Source organism: Fundulus heteroclitus, chromosome 8 (assembly GCF_011125445.2).
Source record: "Fundulus heteroclitus isolate FHET01 chromosome 8, MU-UCD_Fhet_4.1, whole genome shotgun sequence".
Classification (NCBI taxonomy): domain Eukaryota; kingdom Metazoa; phylum Chordata; class Actinopteri; order Cyprinodontiformes; family Fundulidae; genus Fundulus; species Fundulus heteroclitus.
This window is the reverse complement of record NC_046368.1, coordinates 816,791-842,737: the sequence shown is the minus strand read 5'-3', so window position 1 is coordinate 842,737 and position 25,947 is coordinate 816,791. Positions and strand designations below refer to the sequence as shown.

Below are 25,947 nucleotides of genomic sequence, written 5' to 3'. Positions count from 1 at the left end.
GGCAGTGTTTTGGTTGTATGATACACCAATGATTGACTGCTGCAGGTTGATGCTAGCTCTGATGAGTGACAATCAACAATCTAATGGTGGGTACAGAGCGGTGAATGGCTTGTACTTGTATAGTGCTCTAACCCCAAAGCGCTTTACACTACAGTCAGTCATTCACACTCTGATGGTGGTGAGCCATGTTAGTGGTGCAGACTGACAGAGGCGAGGCCGCCAAACGTCGGTGCCACCGGACTCTCTGACCAAGGACACAACGACTGAGACGGGGATTGAACCGGCAACCTGCCAATTGCAGGACGAACTCTCTAACTCCTGCACCACTGTTATAACCGAGTAACAGTACTAGCCTAAAAAAAAAATGGAGGATTCATATTTTATAGTTCCAAAATTTAAACTTATAGTTTGTTTCAGGATACTTTGTTGTCAAATTGCCAGTTTTTTTTGTTTTTTTTTATTCCATTGGATGGATTTTTGTAATTTTTGTAAGAGTTGTTGGAGCTCTGTTACATAAAAAAAGAATGCATGCTAATATGTTTAACACACACAACTGTATTTTCATCACACAAGAGCACCTTCACCACAAAAGAACCCAACAAAGACAAAAAAAAAAACTGTACCCTGTTCATGATATAAAATAAACATTGCCTTTCTGTAACATTCTTGGTCATTTGCTTGGTTTGAATAGTCCCACAGTAGGGTTACAGTTCCACTAGTTGGCCACAAGTGTGCGCTGTTTACTGTGATATTTCTGAACCTGGAAGACTTCACTGATGCAAGATTTAAGTCAAGAGAAATCATCTAAGTTTCTCCAAATCCAATGCACACAATTGTCTCCTACTTCTAATATGAGATGTAATTTAAGATGAGATTTTAATCTTTAAAATTTTGTTTACTGTTAACTTGTCAGACAATATTGCATTGCTCAGCTCCTATTAAATCTTCATGTTTGTTTTAAGGCAGCATTTAGGTGTAAATGTTAAAGAGGCATTATTAGTTGCTCTTGTCAAGGGAGTCTGGCATCATGTGGCAGCATGCTAAAAAAAAAAAAAAAAAAAAAAAACGCTCCTGGGAACATTTGGCAGAAACAGACTTCTCATTCCAGGAGATGTTGAACTCTCATCTCCGGCAGAGCTCTCCGCTTGGAGACAGGAGGCGGTGAGGTCATAGAGTCCGAACTGGTCATGTTATCTTGTTGATAACGTGGTGGTTATTGCTACACTTATCAGAGACTCAAAGTAAATTCAGTGTATTTTAACCATTTTAAAGCAGGATACAATAAATAATACATGGTTACACTATTTTCTATTGTTTGGATGATTTTAAAAGACCACAAACATGACAGAGAAATGCAGGTGGTGCTATAAAGTCCTCATAAATGATCATTGACAGATTTGGTATTCATGTGATTTCTTTTTTCAATCCAAAAAATACCATGTGTATAACTTAAAGCAGAGTTAAACAGCATTTCCCAAAGGTGGTCATCAAATCGGATTGTTTAGGAAAACACTGACTTCTTGATGTCCCTGAAAAACGGGCATCAAAAATGATGTATTTGGTGTTAGAGGGCTAAGCTGGTGCAGTTCTTTTTTTAACCTTTATTCTGCTGCATACTGATACATTTGGTTTCTGCAACAAAAGATACAGTACATTCCAACTTTCAAAACAAATTTTTACAGATTTTACATTCATTTATGTTCTCCATGCACCTTGGAAGTCCGAAAGCAGAGAAAGTAAAACATTTTCTTATTATAGTCACATATTCTTATATGCATGTGGGAGCCATTTATGAAGAAATGTTGGTAGAAATTAGAGAAATCACAGCTTCCTAGTCGTAATGGAAACATCTGGACATAAAAACTCCGGGAAGCACCTCCTTTGAAAACACCCAAATTTTAACTTTGAAAAATGAGTTAAGGATTTTATCACATGGATTTCATCAGTAAAATTCACATGGAAAATAATGTGGAAGGTTTTAAAAGGTTGAGTTCAAACAGGAGGAGAGTCCACAGAGTGAAATAAATGGGGGAAAAAATGGAAGTGGAAGAGCCTCTATATACTTTCCTTAATGGAGAAGACTTGTGATCAGACCTACTTCATGCTTATACTTTGTGGTAAATAAGATTGCATAAGCCCCAACGCAAGTTGGGTCACTGAAGTGACTGCGCTAACATTTTGGTATTTGTTTGCTTTTCTTCTATACTCAACAAATTCAGGACCCAAGAAATTGGAACGAAGAATAACACATTTGGTTTAACAGTTAATGCAAATAAAACCATGTGGACTGATTAGGCGAAACATAGTGATGGACTGAATGCTTATATCTTCATCGTGCCGCTCGTTAGTGGAGGCTAATGTGGTAGAAACAGGAAAAATGGGAGGGCATAGGGATTAGTTTCAGCTTAGCAACGACTTGGCCAGAGCATCTTGGAAATGCTCTGCCACAGTCAGGCTGCCCATTCTTAGCCTGGAAACCCCAACAATGGACATGTGAGCTGTCACATTTTTGTGTGCATCACCTACCCAGAGAACACATGGCGCCGAGATGCGTCATAGGAAGAAGTCCAGCCACCAGAGGCAGTACATGGTGGGGCATTGTTCTACTGGAAAACCTTAGCTCTTACCCTTCATGTATATGTTATTGTGACCTATACCACTTACCTAAGCATTGTTGGAGGTCCGAAGTACCCTTTCATGGCAAAAATATTCCCTGGTGGCTCTCAGTTGGGTGATACTCCTTGCCACAAAGCAAAATGGGTTCAGTAATCATTTTGCGAGTACACTTACAAGTCTGCCTGTGGTCTAGGCCTCAGTTCAATCAAAATTGTCAGATATTTGGTTGGAAAAACAAGTCTAAGCAATGGAGGTCCCACTTCACGGCTTAAATGGACTGAAAGGAGCTGCTAACATCTTGGTGCCTAGCAGAGTTCATGCCTTAAGGCTTAATGGATTAGGGCTGTTTTGGCTGCAAAAGAGATACTGACACACCATGAGGTAGGTGGTATTAAATGTACAGATTTCACAGTTTGACATGGAAAAATGTGAACCTATTAAAAGAGTGGGCTGAAGCATAATTAAAAAAAAAAATTTGTCACTGACACCTGTTGTCTATTGCTGACTTCAGCACAATGTGTGCTAATGCTCACCATATAAGGTAAGGCGGTGTTCAAAATCAGTACGGAGGCAGCTTCAGGTCCTGAACTGCACTGTGCGTAGCGCTCCCCCGCTGGGACACGCGAGGAAGCCGGAAACTGCTGCTCATCAGCAACTGAGAAACGCTGATCTTAACAGAATCAGACCTTTTACTCTACTTATTCAGTTAATTGTTTTCCAGTTGGGAAGGAAGAAGAAAAGGAGAAAAATAAATAATTAGGCTGCCAACATAAGCCTTAATCATCCTGTAACAATCCAGGTAGAGCTTCAAACCCTGTTTATGTCTTCTTTTGTTTATTGCGCTGAAATGACCAGTTTTTCTCCAGTTTTTTTTTTTTGCTTTAGCCTTAGTCAGACCACCCTTAGACTCTATTATAAACTTCTGTTTCTAAACACACAACTCCAGTAATGTGCAGGATTATCCCTTTTTATACAATCTAAATTCCTTATGCTGTCCTACAATTGCCGATGCATCTCCTAAACCTACTTCGGGATACTTGAAGAAGTTAAGAGGTAATAATGCGATGCAGAACTGCAGCACATGATACATCTTTTAATTGTAACCTTGTTTTACGTCTGGAATGAGGAAGAGCATTAAGGGTGCAGCATTTTTCCCCTTTTAGCTACCTAGTAGACAATAGTGATGAGACAATGATGGCTGAGTTTCCTTTTTAGATTTTGCAGATTAGATTTTGCTCGTTGCTAATGTTGAAGGGTTAAGAAAAGATTTCCCTTTCATTTTCACGTTTCTACTTTCTGTTTGATATTTTAAATACACTTCCCTCCACACTTGTAGGCTCCTCTGGTAAAGATGTTTAAAACACTTAAAATTACTGTTTTTTTTTAATTGCAGTGGTTATATCACACTGAAATAACTGGAAACAAACATTTAGTTTTCATTTAGATAAATTTATCCTGTGGGGAACTCTCCCACAGTGAGAAAGAAGTGGTTTTACCTAAATCACCAGTGTCAAAATTTCTCCTCTGTGAATACTTTGAACAACCCCCTTTGCCAATTTGACGAGCATTTGTATAGCTATTATTTTATTCAAAAGCTTTTTTTTCTTTTAAATGACCGACCTACATACAGTATAGGCTATATCCTTGACAGCAATCATCTGTCCTCTAAATCAGACATCATGGCTCCATCCGAATACCTAGATTGAGTAAGGACTCTTTAGTCAAAGCAGAAATGCGGCTTGATAAGTGCTGTCCGAAGAGTGCAGTCAGTAAGGAATGAGGTAGGAAAAGGAGCCTGTATGCTTCCTCTCACAGCTAATTTAACATAGGAACCTGGCAATGTCCCTTACTGGCACTAAGGGGCTATGAGGAATCCCATAATCCTTTGCGTGACATGACATATAAGCACCGCCCACCTCATGGAAATGAATGAAAATAGCTGGACAGAAGAGAGCACGCACTTTTTAGTTCATTCTTGGATGGCTGTAGGCCTGGCTTCGACTCACATCATCCATGTGCGTTTCCGTCACGTAATGACGTCAGAGTTAAAGGCTTTCCGAAATCGGCACTGCAGTCCGAAGCTCCTTTCCTCCCCACTAAGAGTTCTGACTGTTGACCTCATGAAGGGTTAAGGAGCGGGAGCTATAATTAAGGGTATTTGGAGGGAACCCATGGATCTCTGGCTATGTTTTATCATTCATGAAAACACATCCACAACTGTAACATTTTCTACATTGGAAAGTTATTTGTGTTGTCTATGCAGCAAGGTACGGTTTCAGTTAGCAATAAAAAGCTCCTCTCCTTGAGGGCAGATGTGCTAAAACTTTTAGATTTGTCTCCGCTCCGACACACCTGACTCCGATATGAGCTCATTAGCAGAGCTTGACTGCGTGCCAGTTAGCCATTATTTCAGTGTGAAGAGCAACGGACACATCTAAAAGTTGCAGGACCCCAGGCCTCAAGGGATTTGCATCTGACATCGCTGTGTTAGACCCTGATGCTTTCTTCCAGGTCCATGGATGGCGTCCAGAACGACACTGAAGAAGAGAGTTGTTACTGAAAGAAGTTCTGTTTGGTAATAAAGGAGGAGGAGGAGGTTGATGATGGTGGTGGTGGTGGTAGCTCTTACCGTTTCAGAGATGGTGGAGTTCCCAGGAGGGAGGTGAGCATAAGCACAGAGGTTGAGGTTGGCAGGTTGCGCTGAGCGGTGCAGGTTGGTTATGATCCTTCGTTCTTTCCTCCAGGGAAATACGGAGGTGAAGTTGGAGCGTTGGATGGTGGACAGGCAGGTCAGAGGAGGCGGACCATAAGAGTCCAAAGAGTGAATTTAGGAGGGCAACCAGAGGAGCGGTGAGGAGCAGAAGGGATCTTGAGGTTAGTTTTAAACGCTGAGGATTTTCCACCTGACAGAGTTCCAGGATAAAGAGAAGCATAAGCATAAACATAACCTGTTTTGTAGGTTCCATTGTATGTTTTTTTAGAACATACTTCTGGACAGAGCTTTTGTGTATGTTTACAATAACAACACCACATAACCAGAAGTACAGTATTGCACATGTGTGCAATGTGCGCATACTAATATAATATCAAGGAGAAGGAACAGAGCCTATAGACACATTTACCACGTTATAATGAAAAGATTCAATCATAATTATACGTTCATTCTTACCCGTGAAAGGTAATGCCAGTAGATCTGGTTTGTACTCTGAAGTGGTTGGTTCAAATCCACGCAGGATGAGGCATCTTTTCCGAATCGGCTCACCATGCTACCTCCAATATGGCGGTGACGACAACGTGCGAGTCAGCGTCTATGTATGTATGTCTGTGATGGAGCTGAGCGAGTCAGCAGCGCCCAGTCGAGGTGCAAAAAGAAAGAGTAACGCTGTAGATCAGGTTGGTCTTCGGCCACGCTGAGCGGTCGCTTTACTGCGAGGCATCACAGGATTCTGGAGTGGCTCTTACAGAAGCTGTAAATTGTCACCATCTCGTTTTCTGATAGTTCCACGGTACCGCCGGCAGATAACTCAACAATGTTTATGTCAGCCGATCACTGCCTCCTCCAAAGTTCTCTTCAGGTTCAAAGAAGACTAAGTAGTAGTAGTGATGGACTCAGACCTGAACCTCCGAAAGCATCTAAAGACAAATACAAGGTCGGCTTTCTATCACCTGAAGAACATTTCCAGGATTAAAGGACTGATGCCTCAGCAGGATCTGGAAAAGCTAATCCATGCGTTTATTTTTAGTCAAACTGATTACTGCAACGGTGTTTTCACATGTCTGCCTAAAAAGTGGATCAGACAGCTGCAGCTGATCCATAACGCTGCTTCCCGCGTCCTCACTAAGACTAAGAAAGTAGAGAACATCACCCCAGTTCTAAAGTCCTTACACTGGCTCCCTGTATCTCAGAGAATAGACTTTAAAATACTTCTGTTAGTCTATAAATCCCTGAATGGCTTAGCACCTAAATACATCACAGACTTGTTATCAGTGTATCAACCATCCAGACCACTCAGGTCTTCTGGCTCCAGCCTGCTCTGCATACCTAGAACCAGAACTAAACAAGGAGAAGCAGCATTTAGTTCCTATGCTCCACTGATCTGGAACAAACTTCCAGAAAACTGTAAAAGTGCGGAAAGCCTGAGTTCCTTTAAATCAACATTAAAGACACATTTGTTTAGGATGGCCTTCGACTGTTCTAGTTAAACTGTTCTACTGAAACATCACTAGTTCATCTTTGTAGTCCAACTGTTTTTAATGTTTGCCTTAAGTTTCTATTTTTCTATTTTTTCAAGTTCTATTTTATTACATTTTATTCCTACTTGCTTTTATTCTGTTTTTTTCCCTGTATTTAAATCATGTAAAGTACTTTGCATTGTCTCTGTACTGAAATGTGCTATACAAATAATTTTGCCTTGCCTTAAGTAAAGACTATCAGGAAGAATGCTTGGTGTGTATGATTTTGTTTGAAGTTGAATATACGTTTTTCTTGTGTTTTCTTTCTGGTCAAAATATGTGACTAGGCCCCATTTAAGATGTTTTATTTATTACTCTGACTGAAGATAAAGGCCGGTTTAGACAACCAGCTATTTTGTAGTCCCTACTATTCTATAGATAGCATAGAATTGCCTTACTTGAATGGCATGTTTTTATGTATGTCCTGTTTTGTAGACTAGCAAATGAAAATGAGCCTCTGTGTACTCATGTTTATGCTTCAGGTGAACAAGAGTTATGGATTAATAATTAGAGGTTCCTTTACAAAAGTATAAAATATGGAAATGCTTCTCTTATGTTTGCCTTATAAGAACTGTTAGAGGTGTCAGTAATTGTGGCACTGGTTAATCAAAAATAAACCCTTTACATGTTACTTTTCCACTCAGTGAATAAGCGTGCTCACATTAAAGGTTGGGGTTGTCTAAAATGTTCAGTGTGAGATTATAAAGGTTTATCTTGAGAGTTTTTACACATCCTCTACCAAGGGTGCCAATAAGTGTGGGTTGCTCTGCTTGACCAATGAAAAAGCAAACAACAGGGAAATTAACTCATTAGAATCTTTAATTAGATTTCCAGTGAATCGCCTTCATTTTTTTTTCTTGATAATGATATAAAAAAAAGAAATCTCTCTGAAGGTCCTGAGTCACGATGCCCCCTCAACCTTATCCCCCGAAATTAGTTTAACAAAATCCTAAATGAGTAAGAGATTTCCCACAGAACAGATAATAGATTATTTTCATCCTGTGCCTTTTTTTTTTTTTTTTGACTAAAATAACCCGTGGCTGCCGTGTTTCTGATGCGGAAAATTATGCTGAGGTGAAAGCTCTGAAAAAAATAATCCCATTAAAACCCAGCAGCTGTTTAGGGCGACTTCTTTGAGAATTTGGCAGCTCGGTGCTTTTGCTGGAATTAAAATGGCTCTGTGAGATGACAGGTTGTGTAACTGCTGAATTTTAAATCTGTAGTGAAAACATATTACGTGACTCAGGCGGTGAGAGAGAGAGAGAGAGAAGAGAGGAGAGGAGAAGAGAGCACTTGGCTGTTCTAGAGAAACAGGCCAGGACTGCAATGTCAGACACAGCAAACACATAGGAAATTATAATAAAAATAATCATTTAGAGAGATTCCAACTCAGAAATGGTTTCAGCACAGTATGAAATTCTAACAAATCCACATATATTGACAAAAGAAAGCATATGAAAAACTTAGACTAAGCTGACATAGACACTTTGTCTCGTGTGTGTTATTCAAAGCTATGACCACTTAAGTCATTTCTCTGCTAACTCTTAACTACACTGATTTAACTTTCGCAGATTTCCGGGACTCGGTGGTCATTGTGCAACTGCTCTGATTGGCTGAGCTCTGCACCGTGGCCTCTTGAAGATCTTGAATTGAACATTACTTTAAACATTTTGACAGCGACTGTTTGCTCTGACGTATAACAAAAAAACAAGACTCCAGAAGCCAGATTTAGCTTTGTCAATATCCAACATCCACTTTTTTAAAAAAAATCAAGGCCGCTGACGGTTATTTTAGGGATTTGATTTGTCTGTTCCTGTCCCCCATATATAACATTTTATTATGTATACATTGCAATCTACTAGAGTTTGAAGAATAACAGGCATATAGGGATTTAGCCCGGTGTCTGTTAATATATACTGATAGCCAAGCTTTCCCACCTGCACAGCAGTTCATTTAAAACTTGCAATGGAAATTATCTATATTTTTCTATCTAACGCTAACATTTACTTAGAAATCAATTATGGCACTTGCCACTGTTATTTGCTCTTGGGATGAAGTTGTATAAAAAGCCTTATGATAAATCCATCTTTCATTACAGCAGCATAATCTCAAAGTTTGAATTCGGAATATGCTCTGTATGCATCGGTATTATGATTTTTTTTTAAAGAGATTACTTACAGCATGAGTACCACTATGTGTAGCACCTAGGATTGTTAAAAAAAATAAAAAATATATTTCTTAAACGGAAAGGTAGGATGTTTCTAAAGATTATGTAACTGCAATAAAAGCTGGATTCATTTTAAGGATTTCTGCCAGAGGTGCCAAGAGCAGTACTGTAAATATATGGCCCTCTCAAAGATAAGAGTTCATTTCTTTACTATTTTCCTTGGTTAAAAAAAAAAAGACAGATTTCTTATCAGCTTCCTTTGGAGACTGTCAGGTGATATATATATATATATATATATATATAAACTTGAGGGCTGTAAAGGTAACAGCATCTACACTTTCACAAAGAGGTGAGGTGTCAAGTGTAACTGGGTTTTAATTGGTTTCACTCTAGCCTAATTAACCAATTACTGATTCTACCTCTATCCTTCACTTTCTGCTTCACATGCCACCACTGTCATCTGTCCTTCTCTGCCTACGGTCGATAAGCTCTCACACATGTCCTCAAAACCAGCGTTGTCACAAATAAATCGGAATGAATATGGAGTCTAAAGCCGGCGCTGAAATGACATCTGCGTTATTTCCTTCAGAAACCCCCCCGAGCCGCAGCGGCTATCAGGACCATGTTTCCACTAGCAGCCGTGCTCATAACAAGCACACCAGCTGAATTATGTATAGGCTGTGGTACCTGTGCCCTTCTAACTTTGTCTCTAAATGTATTTTTGGTCCCAGCCCTAACATGCATGTGTGCGTCTTACGGGCACCAGGCCTTGTTTAGTCTGTCTGAAACAGCTGGAGCTGCTGAATTTGCCAAAGAGTGCATCTGTCTGACGGATGTTACCTCATCGAAAGACCAGGCATGTATCTGCTCACAGCCTCATATTCTGGCAGACGCCTTCGTTGCTAAAAAAACTCTGGTCCTCACTCTAGAATGAAGCCCGGGTAAAGTTAGAGGCGCTGGAGGCTCGTTTGGCTCCTACTCCGAGAAAACCGAGAGTATTTTCAGCAGAAGCAGAGTAGCCGGTACTATTGTTAGGACTGATCCCTCTGCAAAAGAACAGGGTTTGATCATTAGGGAAACTCCTTCTCTGCCGTTGTAGGAGCCCTTGGATGGCTGTTACATCCTTTGACATCATGAATCACACTAGACTGTCATCCTTTTTTTTGGATAGACATGACCAAGGGATATTTATGGCAATGCTGGCGATTATTCTTTTTGCTTAAAGGTGTTTTTAAGAGAAAACGCACACTTTTTTTTTCTTCAATGGAAAACACACTCAACACTTTTTTTTTTTTTATATCCTCACAAAACATTCATATTCCCATAGATCTCCAGAGAGACGATACATTCATTCAAAGCAATGGCGCTGAATATTATAATATCATAGAATAGACGGATTCTTTAAATTCATGGCAAAAAACCTGAGTTATTTCAAAGTATTTTCATATGAAACTGCACAACGATGCACATCAAAAATAAACGATGATCCAATATAGAGTATTATTTGCATGACTAAGGCTATACTAATATATTCATGTGAACTATACACACGTTAACATTACCTATGTATATGTATGTCTCAGGGGTCAGTCTGGGAGTTTTAAAACACAGAACCACATTGGGACAGGATGAGTTACAGCAATTTATCTGAAGCACGAGGCCCCCAGAAAGTATGTCATTGCAACAACAGTGGGACAAAAAGTGTATATGTATATACTTTTAATCGTCAGTTTATATTTTTGAAACTCAAAAGGTAAAGAAAACGAAAACTTTGACAACTTTGATATGGAGAGTTCAGCTTTGTTGGGGTTTATCTTTTTTTTTGTATAGAAAGTTTTTTTCCCCACATTTCCTTCATTGTTCTACAACTCATCATCGTCATTGTCCTGCTGCTGCTCTTCCTCCTCTTCCAGCCCTCTCCAGCATGAAAGCAGGTAATTTTTTTCATTTTATTTTTTTTAAGCTGACAGCCCAAACTTGATAGTTAGGATATGTTTAGTCACTGGATCAGTTTTAGCAGTGTCCTCTTGGCACTGTTGGGCTACCGCTGCGCTCTTTGTCTGCGTGTCTTTGTCACAAAAGGTCCTCGTAGTCCAAGAGTTTAGAGTGTTGGCGTGTCTTCCAAAGGCGGTAGAGGCGAAAATCGAAGTACATCTCGATCATCTCTTTGCCTTAATTGGTGATTGGGAAACAGAAAAAAAGGTTTACATAAAGTAAACTACTTTAATAGGCCAAAAACATTACAAAACACAAAGATTACATAACGCTGGATCCTGGATTAGACTAAAACAGCAAAATTGGTGTTTTGTCTGTGTGTATGCATTTTAAAACTGTTCTATGCTGATAATTGATGCACAAAGATTAGTAAAATCGCCAATTAAACTGCACCTTTTTTTTGAGGATGGTAAAAATGGAACAGAAAGTAGTTCTTGGAAACTTACATCAAACACATTTTGACTTTCGGGCAGAGGCTAAATTTCTGGGTGTGTTTTAGCTTTTACCAGCTATTAAATACTTGCCAAGGTATTTAAATTATCTTTAGACAATGCAACTTAGAGAATTATTCAGGTTAAGCTTCCAACGTGCATTACTCTTTATTCACTATGAAAACAGAGAGCAGAAATTCAGCAGTCCTACAGGGTTAGAAGATGTTCTTTTAAAAAGCGCAATATTATTGTACTGAGCTGGACAGAAACTTCTTCTGTTAGAACTATGGTAAGTACTGCATTAAAAGTTTTTAATAGGTCTTTATGGACTGGCATTAGACTGAGATTCAGTTAATGTTTTTTGTAAAAACATTTATTTACTTTAGAATAGAGGGTGACTATAATATTAAAGCTGCTGTCTGCATCATAGCAAGGAGAAATCAAACCTTTCTAGAAACTATACCAAAAGAAAAACCTGAGCCCCACTAAGAAAAACATGGACAGTCCACAATAAATAGATATTCATTAAGAAAATGAGGGGTTATGAAATGAAATCTGACAATGTGAATAGAAGAGGTAACATCTGTTTTGTACATTCCTCCTCCTTATCTGCCAGTGCTGGACAGATGGCATGTGTGTGCATGTTACTGTAAGTATTGGATGTAGCATGTGAATGTGTATAAAATCATGTGTTGTAGTCGCCTCGTCTAAGAGTGCTCCGGGGCCTACCCTGTGCAGACAGCTCCAGCGGTGACTCAAACTCAACAGAATATGGCCTCATCAGATTCTTCAGTTTCTGGAACAGCTGTTGGGCAGAGATAAGAAAGCATGCAGCAATTAATCCTGCTTCTCTTTTAACGAGGGAGCTAGCGTGTTCAGCGGCACGCGCCAAACATTAACTCATAAATTCAGCTTGTTACTGTCTAACAGGCAAAACTGTTCCTGTGCAGGTCATAAGAGAGATGGAAAGTACAGGGGCGTTGGTCTGTACTCCTGGCTTTCATATTGCCACCTCTTATAAGGACTGTTATATACTGTAAAAGGCATTACACAATAATAAAAAACAATAAGGAAACCCTTATTTTTTGTGGGGAACCTCTGGGCGACATTGAGATCAACGTTCATCATGACAAATAATACTAGTATACTTCTGTTTCTAACAAGAACACGTTGCTTCTTTAGCCTTTCTTAGTCTTGCCATACTCTAAGTGTGGCAACATAAAGTTGTTAGAAACCCAAAATTTAGAAAACTAAGAAGCTGAAAATGCAAAATAACCTGGCAAGTTTGTCCAAGTGGTCTATAACATAAATTCACAGTATGTTCAAACGACCAGGTCACAATGCAAAGCAAACTGAAAAATGAAAACCGTATTTAAAAAGTATTTTTTTTTCATTGGCTACAATGAGAATCAATATCTTTTTGAACAGTTGATTTTTAATTATTAACTAGCCATCACAGTGGGTGCTGGACTACCAAGATTGTGGTGAAAAAAAATTTCTGCCTATCAAGTTGGCAAACAAATGGACAAATGGCGATATGATGTCAAATCCTGAATTAGTGTCTCAGTTAACAACGGCAACAACAAAAACTTTGACTTTGCTGCTGTTTAGCAACCCTTCTAAGTCTCACATGTCCGTTAAAGTACCATTAATACAAATATTAATGTGTGTATAAGTACTAGCGGTGAGCTAAAGCCAATTGCAGTTTAACGGAGCAATCTGTGTAGTAAACACAGTAGTAACTAATGGTTACTGCTGTCTTAGCATTAGCAGAGCTTTAGCCTTAGCGTTGGGAGCTGGAAAAATGGCGACATCATTTATTATGTTCAAAGAGAGTCCGCAGACACATCTTATGCAGCTTACTGAGAAGAGAGTAAGGGAAAGCACAGATAAAAAGGAACAAGCTCACGTTACAGGAGTATCAGCTCTTAAACCAGTTATTTAGGTGAAATTTGTATCAGTGGGCGTCTGGTCGGACTGATCTACTTGTCATGTGCAAAGCTGTGGTTTCAAATGTTGTCTTATTCAGATCTGTGCTAGGAAAAATACTTCTTAATTAGACAAAATCTGTCTCTTCTTGCAGTATCTTTGGCTCAGATTATTTTTCTGTAGATGCTGAGACAGCCAGATCTAGGAGGATAGCAGACCAAACATTATTTTAGGTCCAAGGTTTTATTAAAAAATGCAGCCTTTTAGTTGGCCAGAGAGATCAGGACATTCATGTGTGCGTCTTCCCAAATGCAGTGTGTGGAGAACTGCTTGTGAGTAGCGAGAACTCTGCTAAAGAGTCTTGCTATTTGCTATATATGACATCACGTGGATTCCAGCTGTGAAACCTCCTACCTGGGAGCTGCCATTACAGTGGGTTAATAGTGTGCATTTTAGGATTCAGTTGTTACCAGTATCCTTTGTTCTCTACGTATGTGCAGATGTTCTCCATCCGTGACTGGGTCTAATATCATATACGTGATGATAGGTCATCATGCAAATGTTTAGTTTGACATATACAGCACACGTTTGAATGAATACAAATTTTTTTGACACATTTGGAACCCCATAGAGAAGTTGGGGGTACTCAGCAATAGTTCAACACAACATTTGTGTTTGTTTAGTTGCAGAATGATACCTTTTCATGTATGTCACAGTGTTCAACTACTCTGAACGGTCTTTAAATGTAATTTCTCAAGCAGTAGATTTTGGGCAGGAGTTTTATCTTTATTAAGGTGATTTTGCACATAGTCTCTACAAAAAAAATAAATAAATAAATCCTGGCCCGACATGTGGTCGATTTCAAAGGGACTAAGCAGATTGCTTGTAACCTGGTACAAATGATGAAACATATGTCACACAGGTGAAACGGCAAGTGAACTATGAGTCATGGGACTGAACTCCGAATCATTTTAAAACCAGCACAGTATTTGAGACACAGTGATTTTCAGTCAATCCTCAGAAGTAAATTTCAATTCTCTGGAGAAAGTGTAAAAGTAAAAATCACTTTTGAGGCTCAACCTTTGGCTTTTAAAGAAACTACAGTGCACCTATACAGGTGGTTCAGCCAAAATGGTTGACTGAATAAAATCGAGTTCCTGAAAAAAAGAAAAAAAAAATCCAACACCTGCTTTGTTGTTTTTTTTTTTTCATTCTGGCTTCATACAGTTCTAAAACAAAAGTATGCAGCTGTGTTTGTCTGTCTAGGTGCAGAGAAGCACTTTATGTAACAAAGCATTGTTTGGCAGACATGACGGGAACAGACAGATGGGTCAGACAAACACCGCTGGCGATGGTCTGGGACTGATTATGTGCTTGCCAGCTTGTGTGTTCATGTGCTTTGTTTATCCTTATTTTTGGCATGTTTGTGTGTTACTGTGTGTGTCTGACTACTTGTGCAGAGAGGTGTAGCATTTTTTTTTTTTTTTTTGGTGTATGTGCTACTCGAATATGCTCAGTATCATCCCTCCGAAATTCGAGAGAACACTTATACAGGTGGAGATGGACACATCTCATTGAAGGGCATGCTAATTATCAGACATAGGGTGACCAAAAAACACACGTACTACAAACATAGAACAATGCAGAAACAAGAAGCAAGACAGAGAAGACTTCTAGAGGCAAAATTTTATGAATGGATTATTAGGTAAGCAATATTAGCGACAGCAAAATCATGCTTAATCAAATACTGCCTCATTGGCAAGATTTAACCTGTATTATGTAACGCCCGAAATTCAGCCAAACACAGAGTTACGTTAAAAAGGGTTTATTAAAAATGTTCTATGCTGACAGACCAGAACCAGACTTAACCAGATGCAGATAATAAAATAATAATAAACTGAAAACACCACGCCGGTAGTGAGTGGGTGAGTATATGTGAGTCAGGTATATGAAGGCTGGGGAACAGGTGAGCCGAGTAGGAACTGATTAGTGGCAGCAGGTGGAACTGATGACTGGTTACTGAGCTAATTGGAGGGATTCGGTGGCTGAGAGGTGACAGAACTGATTATGGACAAGTCAGGAAAAGTCCAAAACAAACAAACAAAAATCCTAAATCATGACATATTAGGCACCTTTAACACGTTGTTAAAGAGCGTTAGTGTAGTTGGGTCCTTGTGTAGGGATTTCTTTAGCTAATAAACACCTAAAAAGTATTAAATAGTGATAATCCAAGAAGTAAAGATCACTATTTTACCTACAATCTTATTTTTATTTAAATATGATTTTGGAAAAGCAGTCAGATTTGAAATAGACCCGATAGTGATTTTTAAATGATCAATCCATATTTGAAATAATGTGCTGATGATAATGGTGCTGTTAATCAGTTTCAAAATGTAGCATCTACTGAAAGGCAAAAACACAATTACGGCAAACCTTTTTGTATACAATGTTAAATACATTTGTAAACTGTGCTCATTAACAACTCTGACCATGATCCTACATCTGTGTAAATAATAATAATCTGTCAAGAACATTTTCTGTGCTCATGAAAAACAATTTTACTAAAGCAAAAATCTTTTTCATGATCTTTTTGTCACAACTGAACCTCACCACTGACAATGTTGATCATAATTAGATCGGAATAAATGTTAATTTTAACGTACTTTTCTTTGTTAGGATCTGGTGTTGAGTACTGCTGAAATATAATTTTTATTTCTGTATGATTAAATAAGGCACCTATTTGCAGACTGAGGCAAAGACTTTAAATACAACTCAGTTAAATTATCAACCATAAAATGTATATGTATAATCTGATTGAATTTGACTTTGGCAAGTGCCATGAGATGACATGTTTTATGAATCGGCGCTATATAAATAAAATTTAATTGAATTGTTTGAGATGTATTGATATTTTCATTTTAACTGTGTGGTTCTTGTGTAATCTGTCTGAAACTCCTCCCAGTTTAATAAAAACTGCTTTAAAAAAGTGAAACATTATGTAAAATTTCTTTTGAGCGCCTTTGATGTGTCTGAATACCTTTTCTCCATTGGGGTTTCCCAGAACATAGCATCCCATGATGTGGATCACGTTTGGCTCCGGGTTGATTTTACTCATGAAGCGACTCAATCGCCTCCAGAATCTGAACAAACACAGAAAGCAAAAGCTACCTGAGTTTTTTTTCTTCAACCTGCAGATTGTGAAAATCTCCAGGACAATAAATGGAAAATAGACTAAAGTTAAGACTAAACACAAGACATGCGAAGACAAATCACTAAAAAGACGTTGGGCATTAAACATGAATGCAAATTGTCACATGTGACAACAGGAACAAATAGAAGTGAAGGGAAAAAAAGCAGCTTACTGGCTCATGTCTTCTTCTTTTTCCACCTTAGCAAAGGTTGCCACTTTGTTCTTGAGCAGATAAAGATGACCAGGGCCTCCCTGTTGAACAAATACAACATCAAAATTCAAAAAAAGGAGCATAAAACCCACAACAGATCAAAGGATTTGAGGTAAAAATCCAAGATGAAATTGTGATTTTACTCACTTGACAGAAGATAAGCATCCTCCAGAATTTGCTTCCTCTCCTATATGCTGTAAGCTTCTTGTCTATTTCCTCTGCATGCCAGAAATAAAGTGGGATGAATGTCAGTGGCCAAGGACCATGAACAAGTAAAAACATTAAAAGACCACGCTCAGAGACAGGGTCAGACATCAAAGAGGTGGACGGTGCGTTGATGTAAATGTGCAAGAACAGCAGGAGATTTAGATTTCCTTGATCCCTGGAAGAGATTCAGGTGTAATTCTGTAATATGTATGTTTAAGTATAGATTTAAAATGATCTTTTAAACTGCTCTCTGTGAGTTTTGTTTCACGTAGAGGTGCTGATGCTCCGGGGAACTTTTAGTTTAAATGCTCCCATTATAAGCAACGCTTTGCGAATGCAGACAGTGATTTCAAATAATAGTAGGTAAGTCTATTTGGAAGGATTAAACATGATTTAAACCCACGTTATGAGCCAAACCTAAGCCATTTTTTGGAGATTTAATTGCTTGTCAGGTTTATCCCTGAACCGTTTCCTTGATTTTTATTGTCGCTCTGCAACAGGAGTCAGAGTTCAGATTTTATTCCTCTGGCAAACATCTGCACAGCTGAGACTTAAGACTAGAGGGAGTTTGTCCATTTTTGGAGGAATGGAGATATTTTTTTTTTATTCTCTTGCACTGCTTTGATTTCATGTCTATCCCAGCTGTAATTGGAGGAGTGGCCATGAAATAATCCATTGCAGGAAAAACACAATGACTCGCTTGATTTAATTTTCTTGCAATCACACATCTGTTTGATTTAGTTCTGGATTTGTCTCAACCAGGGGTGCCCAAATCTGGTCCTCGGAGCACACGGTCCTGCATGTTTTACATGTCAAGTGATTGCATAAGCTCCTCAGCATGCCATCCAGTGCTGCAGAAGCCTGTTCAGTCATTTAAGTCTGCTGGTCAGCAGCAGGGAAGCACCTAAAACATGCAGGACAGTGGGCCCTGAGGGCCAAGGTTGGGAACTGTTGGTCCAGGCCATTTGAAAACGTAACTTTTTGAGGTGACTACAAGTAGACTTGGACTCACAGTGATGCTTTAGCTTAGATCTTATACAACTCGAAAGCCTGTTTATCTCTGCTAAAATTCTGCCACATTTGTAAGGAAAATGCATTTGCGTGTTGAGCAGCAGAGTTGAGTGTGTATAGTAGTATAGAACTTGCTAGATCCTCTCTGCCAATGCTGTTGTTTATTCTGCTGTTGAGCCTTGTTTGGTGTCATTAATTGGATTGCAACGTACAAAAGAGAAGATATATAATAATTCATTGATTAACAAACAGGGGCTTCAGTAGTGCTTGTGAGAACAAACCTGGCACCTTTTGTTTGGTCACACACTGCTGTGGGAGATAGGTCAACCAGCATTTGTCCCAGGTCAGCCATAGTGGTTGTGTGGGTCAGTCTGGCATGAACAACACTAACTAGCAGATCCAGGACTGCAGGCAGGCACCTGAACCCTTTCCACTCCCAAATTCTGTGAGTGTGTATTATTTTCGAGCGGGACAGATGCCACCCCATACCATTACACTGCTACCACAAAAGCGATTTTGGCATCAGAGGACTCTGCAAGTTTTTCATGGGCACATCCCCCAGACTGTGTTCTGCAGCTTAAACCACAAATGCTCTTAAAAAAGAGACCATTTAAGAAAAATTAAACAGACCTGCAGAGAAGCACTGCTATACACAAAGAAATGCTCAACTAAATACACGTGTCCTTGCTTTTTGTGCTTAGTTTATATATAAAAGGCTTTTGTTTTTTTGTCTGCTTTTCCTGACTGATACCTTTGGCTTCATCCTAATTATTTAAGCATCCAAATGTCAAGAACATCTTATTTGGCCTGCAAATCTTTATTTCAGTTGAATCAGCCTCCATATGCCTCTAATGCCAGATGTGTACCCAAGAAGACTTAATGCTGACAATGAATCAAGAGATGGTTAAACAAAGTTTTAGTTATCCAATAAGGGTGTTTTTTGCTGTATTACCTCTAATTTTTCTTCGATTGAATAAAAATAAATCCTAAGTAATACTTTTTGGACCAATAGAGGAGCAATCAAGTGTTAGCACACAGTTTAGTTGCTTCAACTAGAAATCACTGATCAGGCTCAAAATCTGGGTGTAGTGATGGACTCAGACCTGAACCTCCAAAATCATCTAAACACAATCAGCCTTCTGTCACCTGAAGAACATTTCCAGGATTAAAGAACAAATTTCTCAGCAGGATCTGAACACCCCCCCGAAGCCATGTGTTTATCTTTTGTCAAATTGATTACTGCTACGGTGTTTTCACAGGTCTGCCTAAAAGTGGATCAGACAGCTTCAGCTGATCCAGAATGCTGCTGCCTGCGTCCTCACTAAGACTAAGAAAGTAGAGAACATAACCCCAGTTCTAAAGTCCTTACACTGGCTCCCTGTATCTCAGAGAACAGACTTTAAAATACTTCTGTTAGTCTATAAATCCCTGAATGGCTTAGCACCTAAATACATCACAGACTTGTTATCAGTGTATCAACTTTCCAGACCACTGAGGTCTTCTGGCTCCAGCCTGCTCTGCAGAACCAGAACCAGAACCAAACACAGTGAAGCAGCATTTAGTTCCTATGCTCCACCTATCTGGAATAAACTTCCAGAAAACTGTAAAAGTGCAAAAAAAAAAAAAAAACACACACACATTTGTTTACGATTGCCTTCGACTGTTCTAGTTAAGCTGTTTTACTGAAACATCATTAGTTCACATTCAAGAGAAAAAAAAGTTCGGAAATTATTTATCATATCTAAGTTTTTTACACTGCAAAAAGTTTAATTTTAACAGGCCTGTGTAGACTTTGTATACTCACTGGTTAGGAAAATGCAGTTTAGTAATCTTAGTTTACACAAAAATACAGTTTTCGATAGCAATGTCATTCTTGCATTTAAGACCAATTGCATTAAAATAATTTTGTCTCTTTTAATGTTATTTAACAGACTTGATGGGATTTTAAAATTATTACTTACTCTATAAGCAAATAAGTAAATTAATAACTGTGACATAAAGTGTCCCTGTATGTTTACTGCTAATATTAAATAAACATGATTAGAAATATTATTTCTGCTTTAGAAGAAATGCAACAAAGTGTTTAAAAGAGGCAAGAAACACAATTTAGCAACAAAAAAAAAAAAACTCACCCAAAATGTCATCAAAAGTTGCATGTTCGTGATCCTATGAGAAGAGACACAATTAAGCACTGATTACCAAGCAAAAAACATTGAATTCATTGAAATAAAAACCCTTTTAAATGTCAATTACAAGCTGTAAGTGTCCTTGTTTTCTGCAGCGTACACAGCATATCAATGTTGGACTCACATAGAGGATGGGGATGATCGACGGATCATCCCGGCGGATTATGGTGGGAATGTACTCTGCTTTAGGGACCTTAGAGGAGATCAGCTGGAGATGAAGGAGGAAGAAAGGATGGAGAGGATAGATTTTATTTATTAAATGAGATTCACAATTCATTACCTTATTTTATCCTAGCTGTCATAATAAGGTACAGAATTTGGTAACCCTCCATATTAGCCCATTTTAATTCATAACTATTTGCTCGTTAAAAATTGCAGTTTCACATAACAAAAGGAATGTATAGGGATTCAAAGCAGCTAAAACACGTACAATGAACCCAATGAGAATGAGGAGCTTAAACATAGATCATGAACACATTAGCCAGTCCAGACATGAACTATTTGTCCTTTTCTATCAGGTTTCTGTGAGCCTTCATAAATTAAATATCAGTTTAATTCTGTCAGAGACACGGGAGTTATTCTTGACAGCACTTTAAACTTTAGCATACAGATTAATGCTGTCCACGGTGCTAGTTTCTTTTCTTTCTTTTTTTTTGAAGTTAAGAGTGATTGTAGACGTGACGCCAATTCTTTAGTGCTCTTAAAGAGGTCGTCCATTATTTCATTTTGTCCCAACTGGAATATTGCAATAATCTTTATGATGGTGCTGAAGAGGCACAGATCAGGTCAGGTGTAGAGGGTACAAAAGGCTGCAGCTTAACTTTTAACAGGCACACCCAAGTGAGACCATATTACTCCCATATTTGCTACTTTGCACTGACAGACTGTGCTTTTTAGAACTGATTTGAAGATTTTGTTTGTTTTCAAATGTTTAAGTAGGTTGCTAACTTGTAAAGTCTGTAAAAACAGTTATAGGAAGCTGACGGAAATCTTATTTGTTGTCAAAATACCTATTTCTATTGTGATTTATTCATCATTTGTCGTTTGTCTTGATCCAATATATTTTGCATATGTAAATTACCTTTTTTTTTTTTTTTTTAAAGTACTTTATGACAAATTGCAAAAACAGGCATTTCATAATAGGAAAGTTGTTAATGAACTCCTAATAATGAAACTTCACTTTGAGTTGGAAAAAGATATATATTTCCTGACTGGCTGAGCTGTATCATCTTTTTCTAGTTACTGTGTAATAATTGCTTATATTATTTTGTTGTCAAACCATCTTTAGCCCCAACATTCAGCTATATTTATTAAAGATGAACCTCATAGCTTACCATCAGCTGCTTTGTTTAATGTGATAATTTATTCAATCTTACATTAAACCGAATGTTATGTCAAAATTCTTTGGGAAATTGTGTTTGTTTTAGTTGACATTTCTAATGCAGTTCAGAATGAGATTGAGATGTCAGATGTTTCTCCAGGTATCTGTTGGTGCCACTTATCCAGAGTGGGGGTTACTGCCCCGAGTGCTCCGATGATAACGGACACTACTTCCAGGATCTTTCTAGTTCTTCCCTGAGCCCTTGGTATTTCTCCAGTTTCTCGTGCTCTTTATTCCTGATGTTCCCATCACTCGGGATGGCCCCAACCCTCTCTGGCCCTTGGTAGGATTTGATCATATCGGCCACTTCAGTGATCTGTCGGTGGTACATCCCATGCAGTTTTTTTTTGAAGGGTTCCTTCAGTTCCTCCTCTTCCAGGTTCCATTGACTGAGACATTCACTGAGTGCTTCATCCCCTGGGGGATATTTTATATAAAAATTTTATATAAAAAAAATTTAAAATATATTTCTTAAACGGAAGGGTTGGATGTTTCTAAAGATTATGTAACTGCAATAAAACTGGATTCATTTTAAGGATTTCTGCCAGAGATGCCAAGAGCAGTACTGTAAATATATGGCCCTCTCAAAGATAAGAGTTCATTTCTTTACTATTTTCCTTGGTTAAAAAAAAAAAGAGATTTCTTATCAGCTTCCTTTGGAGACTGTCAAGTGATATATATATATATATATATATATATATATATATATATATATATATATATATATATATATAGATGTTATTGTCATTTTTTTTATGTACTCTGCATCTGTCTTACATAAATCTCCCTGCAGAATTGAGGGATTTGCTCTCAAACTGGATATAAATATTTATCTTCATTTTCATTTTGCCAACTTAAAGATTGTAGCATAAATTGAGGATTGCGGTTTAGTTTTGTAAGTTTGAGTTGGTCATTTTGTTGGTTTGTGGCCTGTTTGGTGTTTAGTTTGGATTTCATGGGTCATGTATCCCTTCTGTGTTGTCTTTCCCTCCAATTTCAGGAAAGTCTGTCAGCCAATGACCGCTAATGTTGGAGGAATAAAAACAAGACAAAGGAAGGACAATATTTTCTGAAGAATATCCTTTTGTTTCATCTTCAGTTTGGTACTGTTTACTAATGAGTTCATAATCATCTCAGTGCAGCTCCATTTTTGTATTAACGACACATTACTAACTTTTCTTCCAGACAAATCTGTCCAACACTGTAATCTTACCATGATTTTGGGAGGAACAAAGTCATCCCCTTCACAGGCCAGCCTCTCCATCTCTTTCTCCTCCTCCCAGTCTAGGGCATCTTCAAGGGCCCCGTCCTCCAGGGCGTTAGTGGAGGTCTGCAGGTCTCCACCTGGAAGACAATACAGCACAGCGCTGAGCATCAAGATCTGAGGTAACAGGATGCATGTGGAGATGCTGCCGAAGCGGTGGGAGGCAGGCAAGGTGGCAGGGAAATAATTAGGGAGTAGAGTTCAGATCAGAGAAGGTGAATGAGAGGGGACAGGATGGAGCAGGTAATGGTGAAAAAAGCGAAGAAGTTAGCTGACTATATTTTAGGATCCTATTTATGTCATTTGTAGGACTTAGAACATGAGGTGAGAATATAACTCAGGGAGAGGTGAGACCTTTTGTTAAATATTACTTAGATGACTTAAAGAAAAAAAATCTATGTCAAAATGAACTATAAAGCAGTGACATGTACTGTCAATTTAAATCCTAATGTTTTCAATATCTTTGCTCTCGTTTACAGTCAAACAAGGGCCTATCATTAGTGAGTAAGGGGTCTCAAAACATACAAACTTTTAAAAGTTACATAGTTTCTTCGCCTTTTTAATGCCTTTAAATTAATGTTAGAAAAACTACCAGAGTTTTCTCAGGCTGTTTGGAGCATAACTTGTCTTTTCCTCCAGGTGTTGCTGCACACTGCCAGTCTGCAGGCTGAAATAACCTTCCAACATATCCCCTGCTTACAAGGGAGGCAAATTTGTTTGCTTGGAAATATTTCCAAGTGCTAAAACAGTCCAACTAAGGGAGCAACATCTATCACTCTTATTTAAGTAAATTTGCCAACATGTCTTTTAAGCAGCAAACTACAGACTACAAGAGCAGACAGCCTGACTAATTACCTGGCTATAATAATGCAATGTTGTACTTGTGAAACTACTTAAAAAGCAGAACTATGAATGCCGTTATAATCTAAACAAATCGCACTGAAATGTTTATACTGTATTTAAGCTTTAGTTGATGCATAAAAGTTAAAATAATCAAGAGTATGTGGTTTTAATGCATAGTTATTCTAACTGTAATAAGGGACATAACAACTACCATGATTCTGTGATGTGTGATGTTTCGACAAAAGGCTACATCAGATGCAGTCATTTGTTAGGTTCATTACTGCATCTAACCGGACTGGAGCATTTTTTATTAAAAGGTTTCGCTGCATGACTTATGATGCAATCAGAGCTGCAGACTTCCTTCAAGGGCTTCTGAGAGTAATTTGTGATCCGTACAATGGTCTTGAGAGACTTGTTTTTTTGGAAGTAAGTGGAGGGGTGGCGTGATGAAAGCCTCCTTAAACAGGTTGCTCTGTGAGGGTCTTTTCAGTGTGTGGATTACTGCATAAAATAGATAATAGGCCTATTTTTCACAAATGGAAAGCTGCAGTGTTGTCAGCATCTGTGTCATACTAAACCAAATGTTTCAGTGGCCCTGCTAGTCAGAAGCAGAAGATAAAATGTTGACGGCGAGCTATGATCCAAAGATCGTTCTTGGATTTCTGACAGTGGTCAATGTTTCCACTTTGGTTATTTTTTTTTTTACACCCTGCGGAGTAGCTTAAAAGTTTAATACCAAAAATCCCTGTTGCAGTGGATCATGCAATACAAATTATGAATTATGATTTCACAGTTGAGCACAAATACCTGGTTTTAAAACCTCAAAAAGAAGAATACTTTGTTTTTGTCACTCTTGTATATTTTGTGAGAGGATGGTACAGATAAAGCCTCTCATCCGGTGGCACCAGAGCCGGCCAAGGCCATAAACCAACCAGGCAGCTGCTTTTGGCCTCCAGGCCAGCAGGGGGCCCCTAATACCAATTAAATTAAAACAGATCAGTGATATATAAACACATGATTCATAGTTATGTTTGTCTATAAGGAGCCTGTTTTACTTCTTTTTTTTTAAATGTACAATTATTTTAGTTCCATTTCCAAAAAACAAACACTTTGATTCATTTTGGATATACAATAATTCCCCCAAACACCAGGTGCAGTTATGCAGAGGAAAATCTTCATCACATTGATGCAAATGGTTTAATTTTCTCTGCTGCTGGTGGTTCTGTTAGAGTTTTGTTTTATGCACTTCAACTACTAATGAATCTCCATAAGTGACAGTTTTCTGTGGTTTCCCGACACTTTATTTATTGCCAACTCTACCGGGTCTGTGTTACAAAGCCAAACATGACTGCTAGTCTAAACGAGTCAGAGAAACCACTTTGGCTCCACAAATATGCTGCTATTTATTTATTCAACAAACCTAAGTGAGTAATGTGAGGTTGTTTGATGTTGTTTGAAATGACTGGTGTTAAAGGCCTAATAAAACTACTTTAATGGCGCTTCAATGACGGGTTGCTAATGCTCTTAAATGGAAGTAGACCATCAAATTCTGCCTAGGAAACCATACAATCTTGGGCTCACTTGTCATGGCCTTGCAGGTTTTACAGGTTTCAGCATCTTAAGGGTTATATTTACATACTGCTTGGAGTTGGGCTCTGGATTTTCCTTCATTGAACTACATAAAATCTGACATGACTCTTGGAAAAATCAAGACCTCTCTATCTGGAAATGATTTCTTGATTAACGGCTCAAACTTAAAGCAAGAGCTTTCAAACAAATTATTGTAATTAGCTTGTGGAAGGATACCAAACATGTCTGACCCAAGTCATGCAGTTTAAAAGGCAGTCCTGCTGAATAACAGATAATTGTATTGAGACTTTAGATTTTTTTCATTATTCCTAATTAGTAAAATGTTTTCAGAGGCAAAAGCTTACAAGGCATCTAAGCTGTGTGGACAGATTTTTTTGGCCCCTGTTAATTAAATACATCAAAACAAAGAACTCAAGCTATTTTCTGTCAGTAAATACATTAACTAATATCTTGCTCTTTGATGCCCTTTATAAGTTCAATAAAAATCCAATATAGGTTAGAGACATGTACTCATCGCTGGAAATAGTCTATTTCCTTGATTTTCTGCTGGATTCAAAGCTGCTATCTTTATGAAACAACCTGCAGCACATTTTCTTTAAAGCTTTAAAAAAATTGGATTGGCAGGTCAGATCTTAAAGCAAATCGGGTATTGGTATCGTCCGGGAAAACCCTAATCAGCACGGCTCCACTAAA

General features: G+C 38.3%; 1 protein-coding gene across 4 annotated transcripts in view; it reads right to left on the bottom strand.

Annotated features, from left to right (window-relative positions):
• Positions 1-7,855: 7,855 nt before the first annotated feature.
• LOC105932114 (NMDA receptor synaptonuclear signaling and neuronal migration factor) overlaps positions 7,856-25,947 on the bottom strand; it is a 64,301-nt gene continuing 46,209 nt past the window's right edge. For all 4 annotated transcript variants that reach the window (XM_012871110.3, XM_036139814.1, XM_036139813.1 and 1 more), the window contains 8 exons: positions 22,771-22,901; positions 20,301-20,384; positions 20,123-20,156; positions 16,920-16,990; positions 16,734-16,813; positions 16,409-16,511; positions 12,172-12,247; positions 7,856-11,187 (listed from right to left, as the gene is read on the bottom strand). In XM_012871110.3, the coding sequence (XP_012726564.2) occupies positions 11,090-11,187; positions 12,172-12,247; positions 16,409-16,511; positions 16,734-16,813; positions 16,920-16,990; positions 20,123-20,156; positions 20,301-20,384; positions 22,771-22,901 (677 nt within the window). In that variant the 3' untranslated portion in view covers positions 7,856-11,089. The remainder of the gene's footprint in view (positions 11,188-12,171; positions 12,248-16,408; positions 16,512-16,733; positions 16,814-16,919; positions 16,991-20,122; positions 20,157-20,300; positions 20,385-22,770; positions 22,902-25,947) is intronic.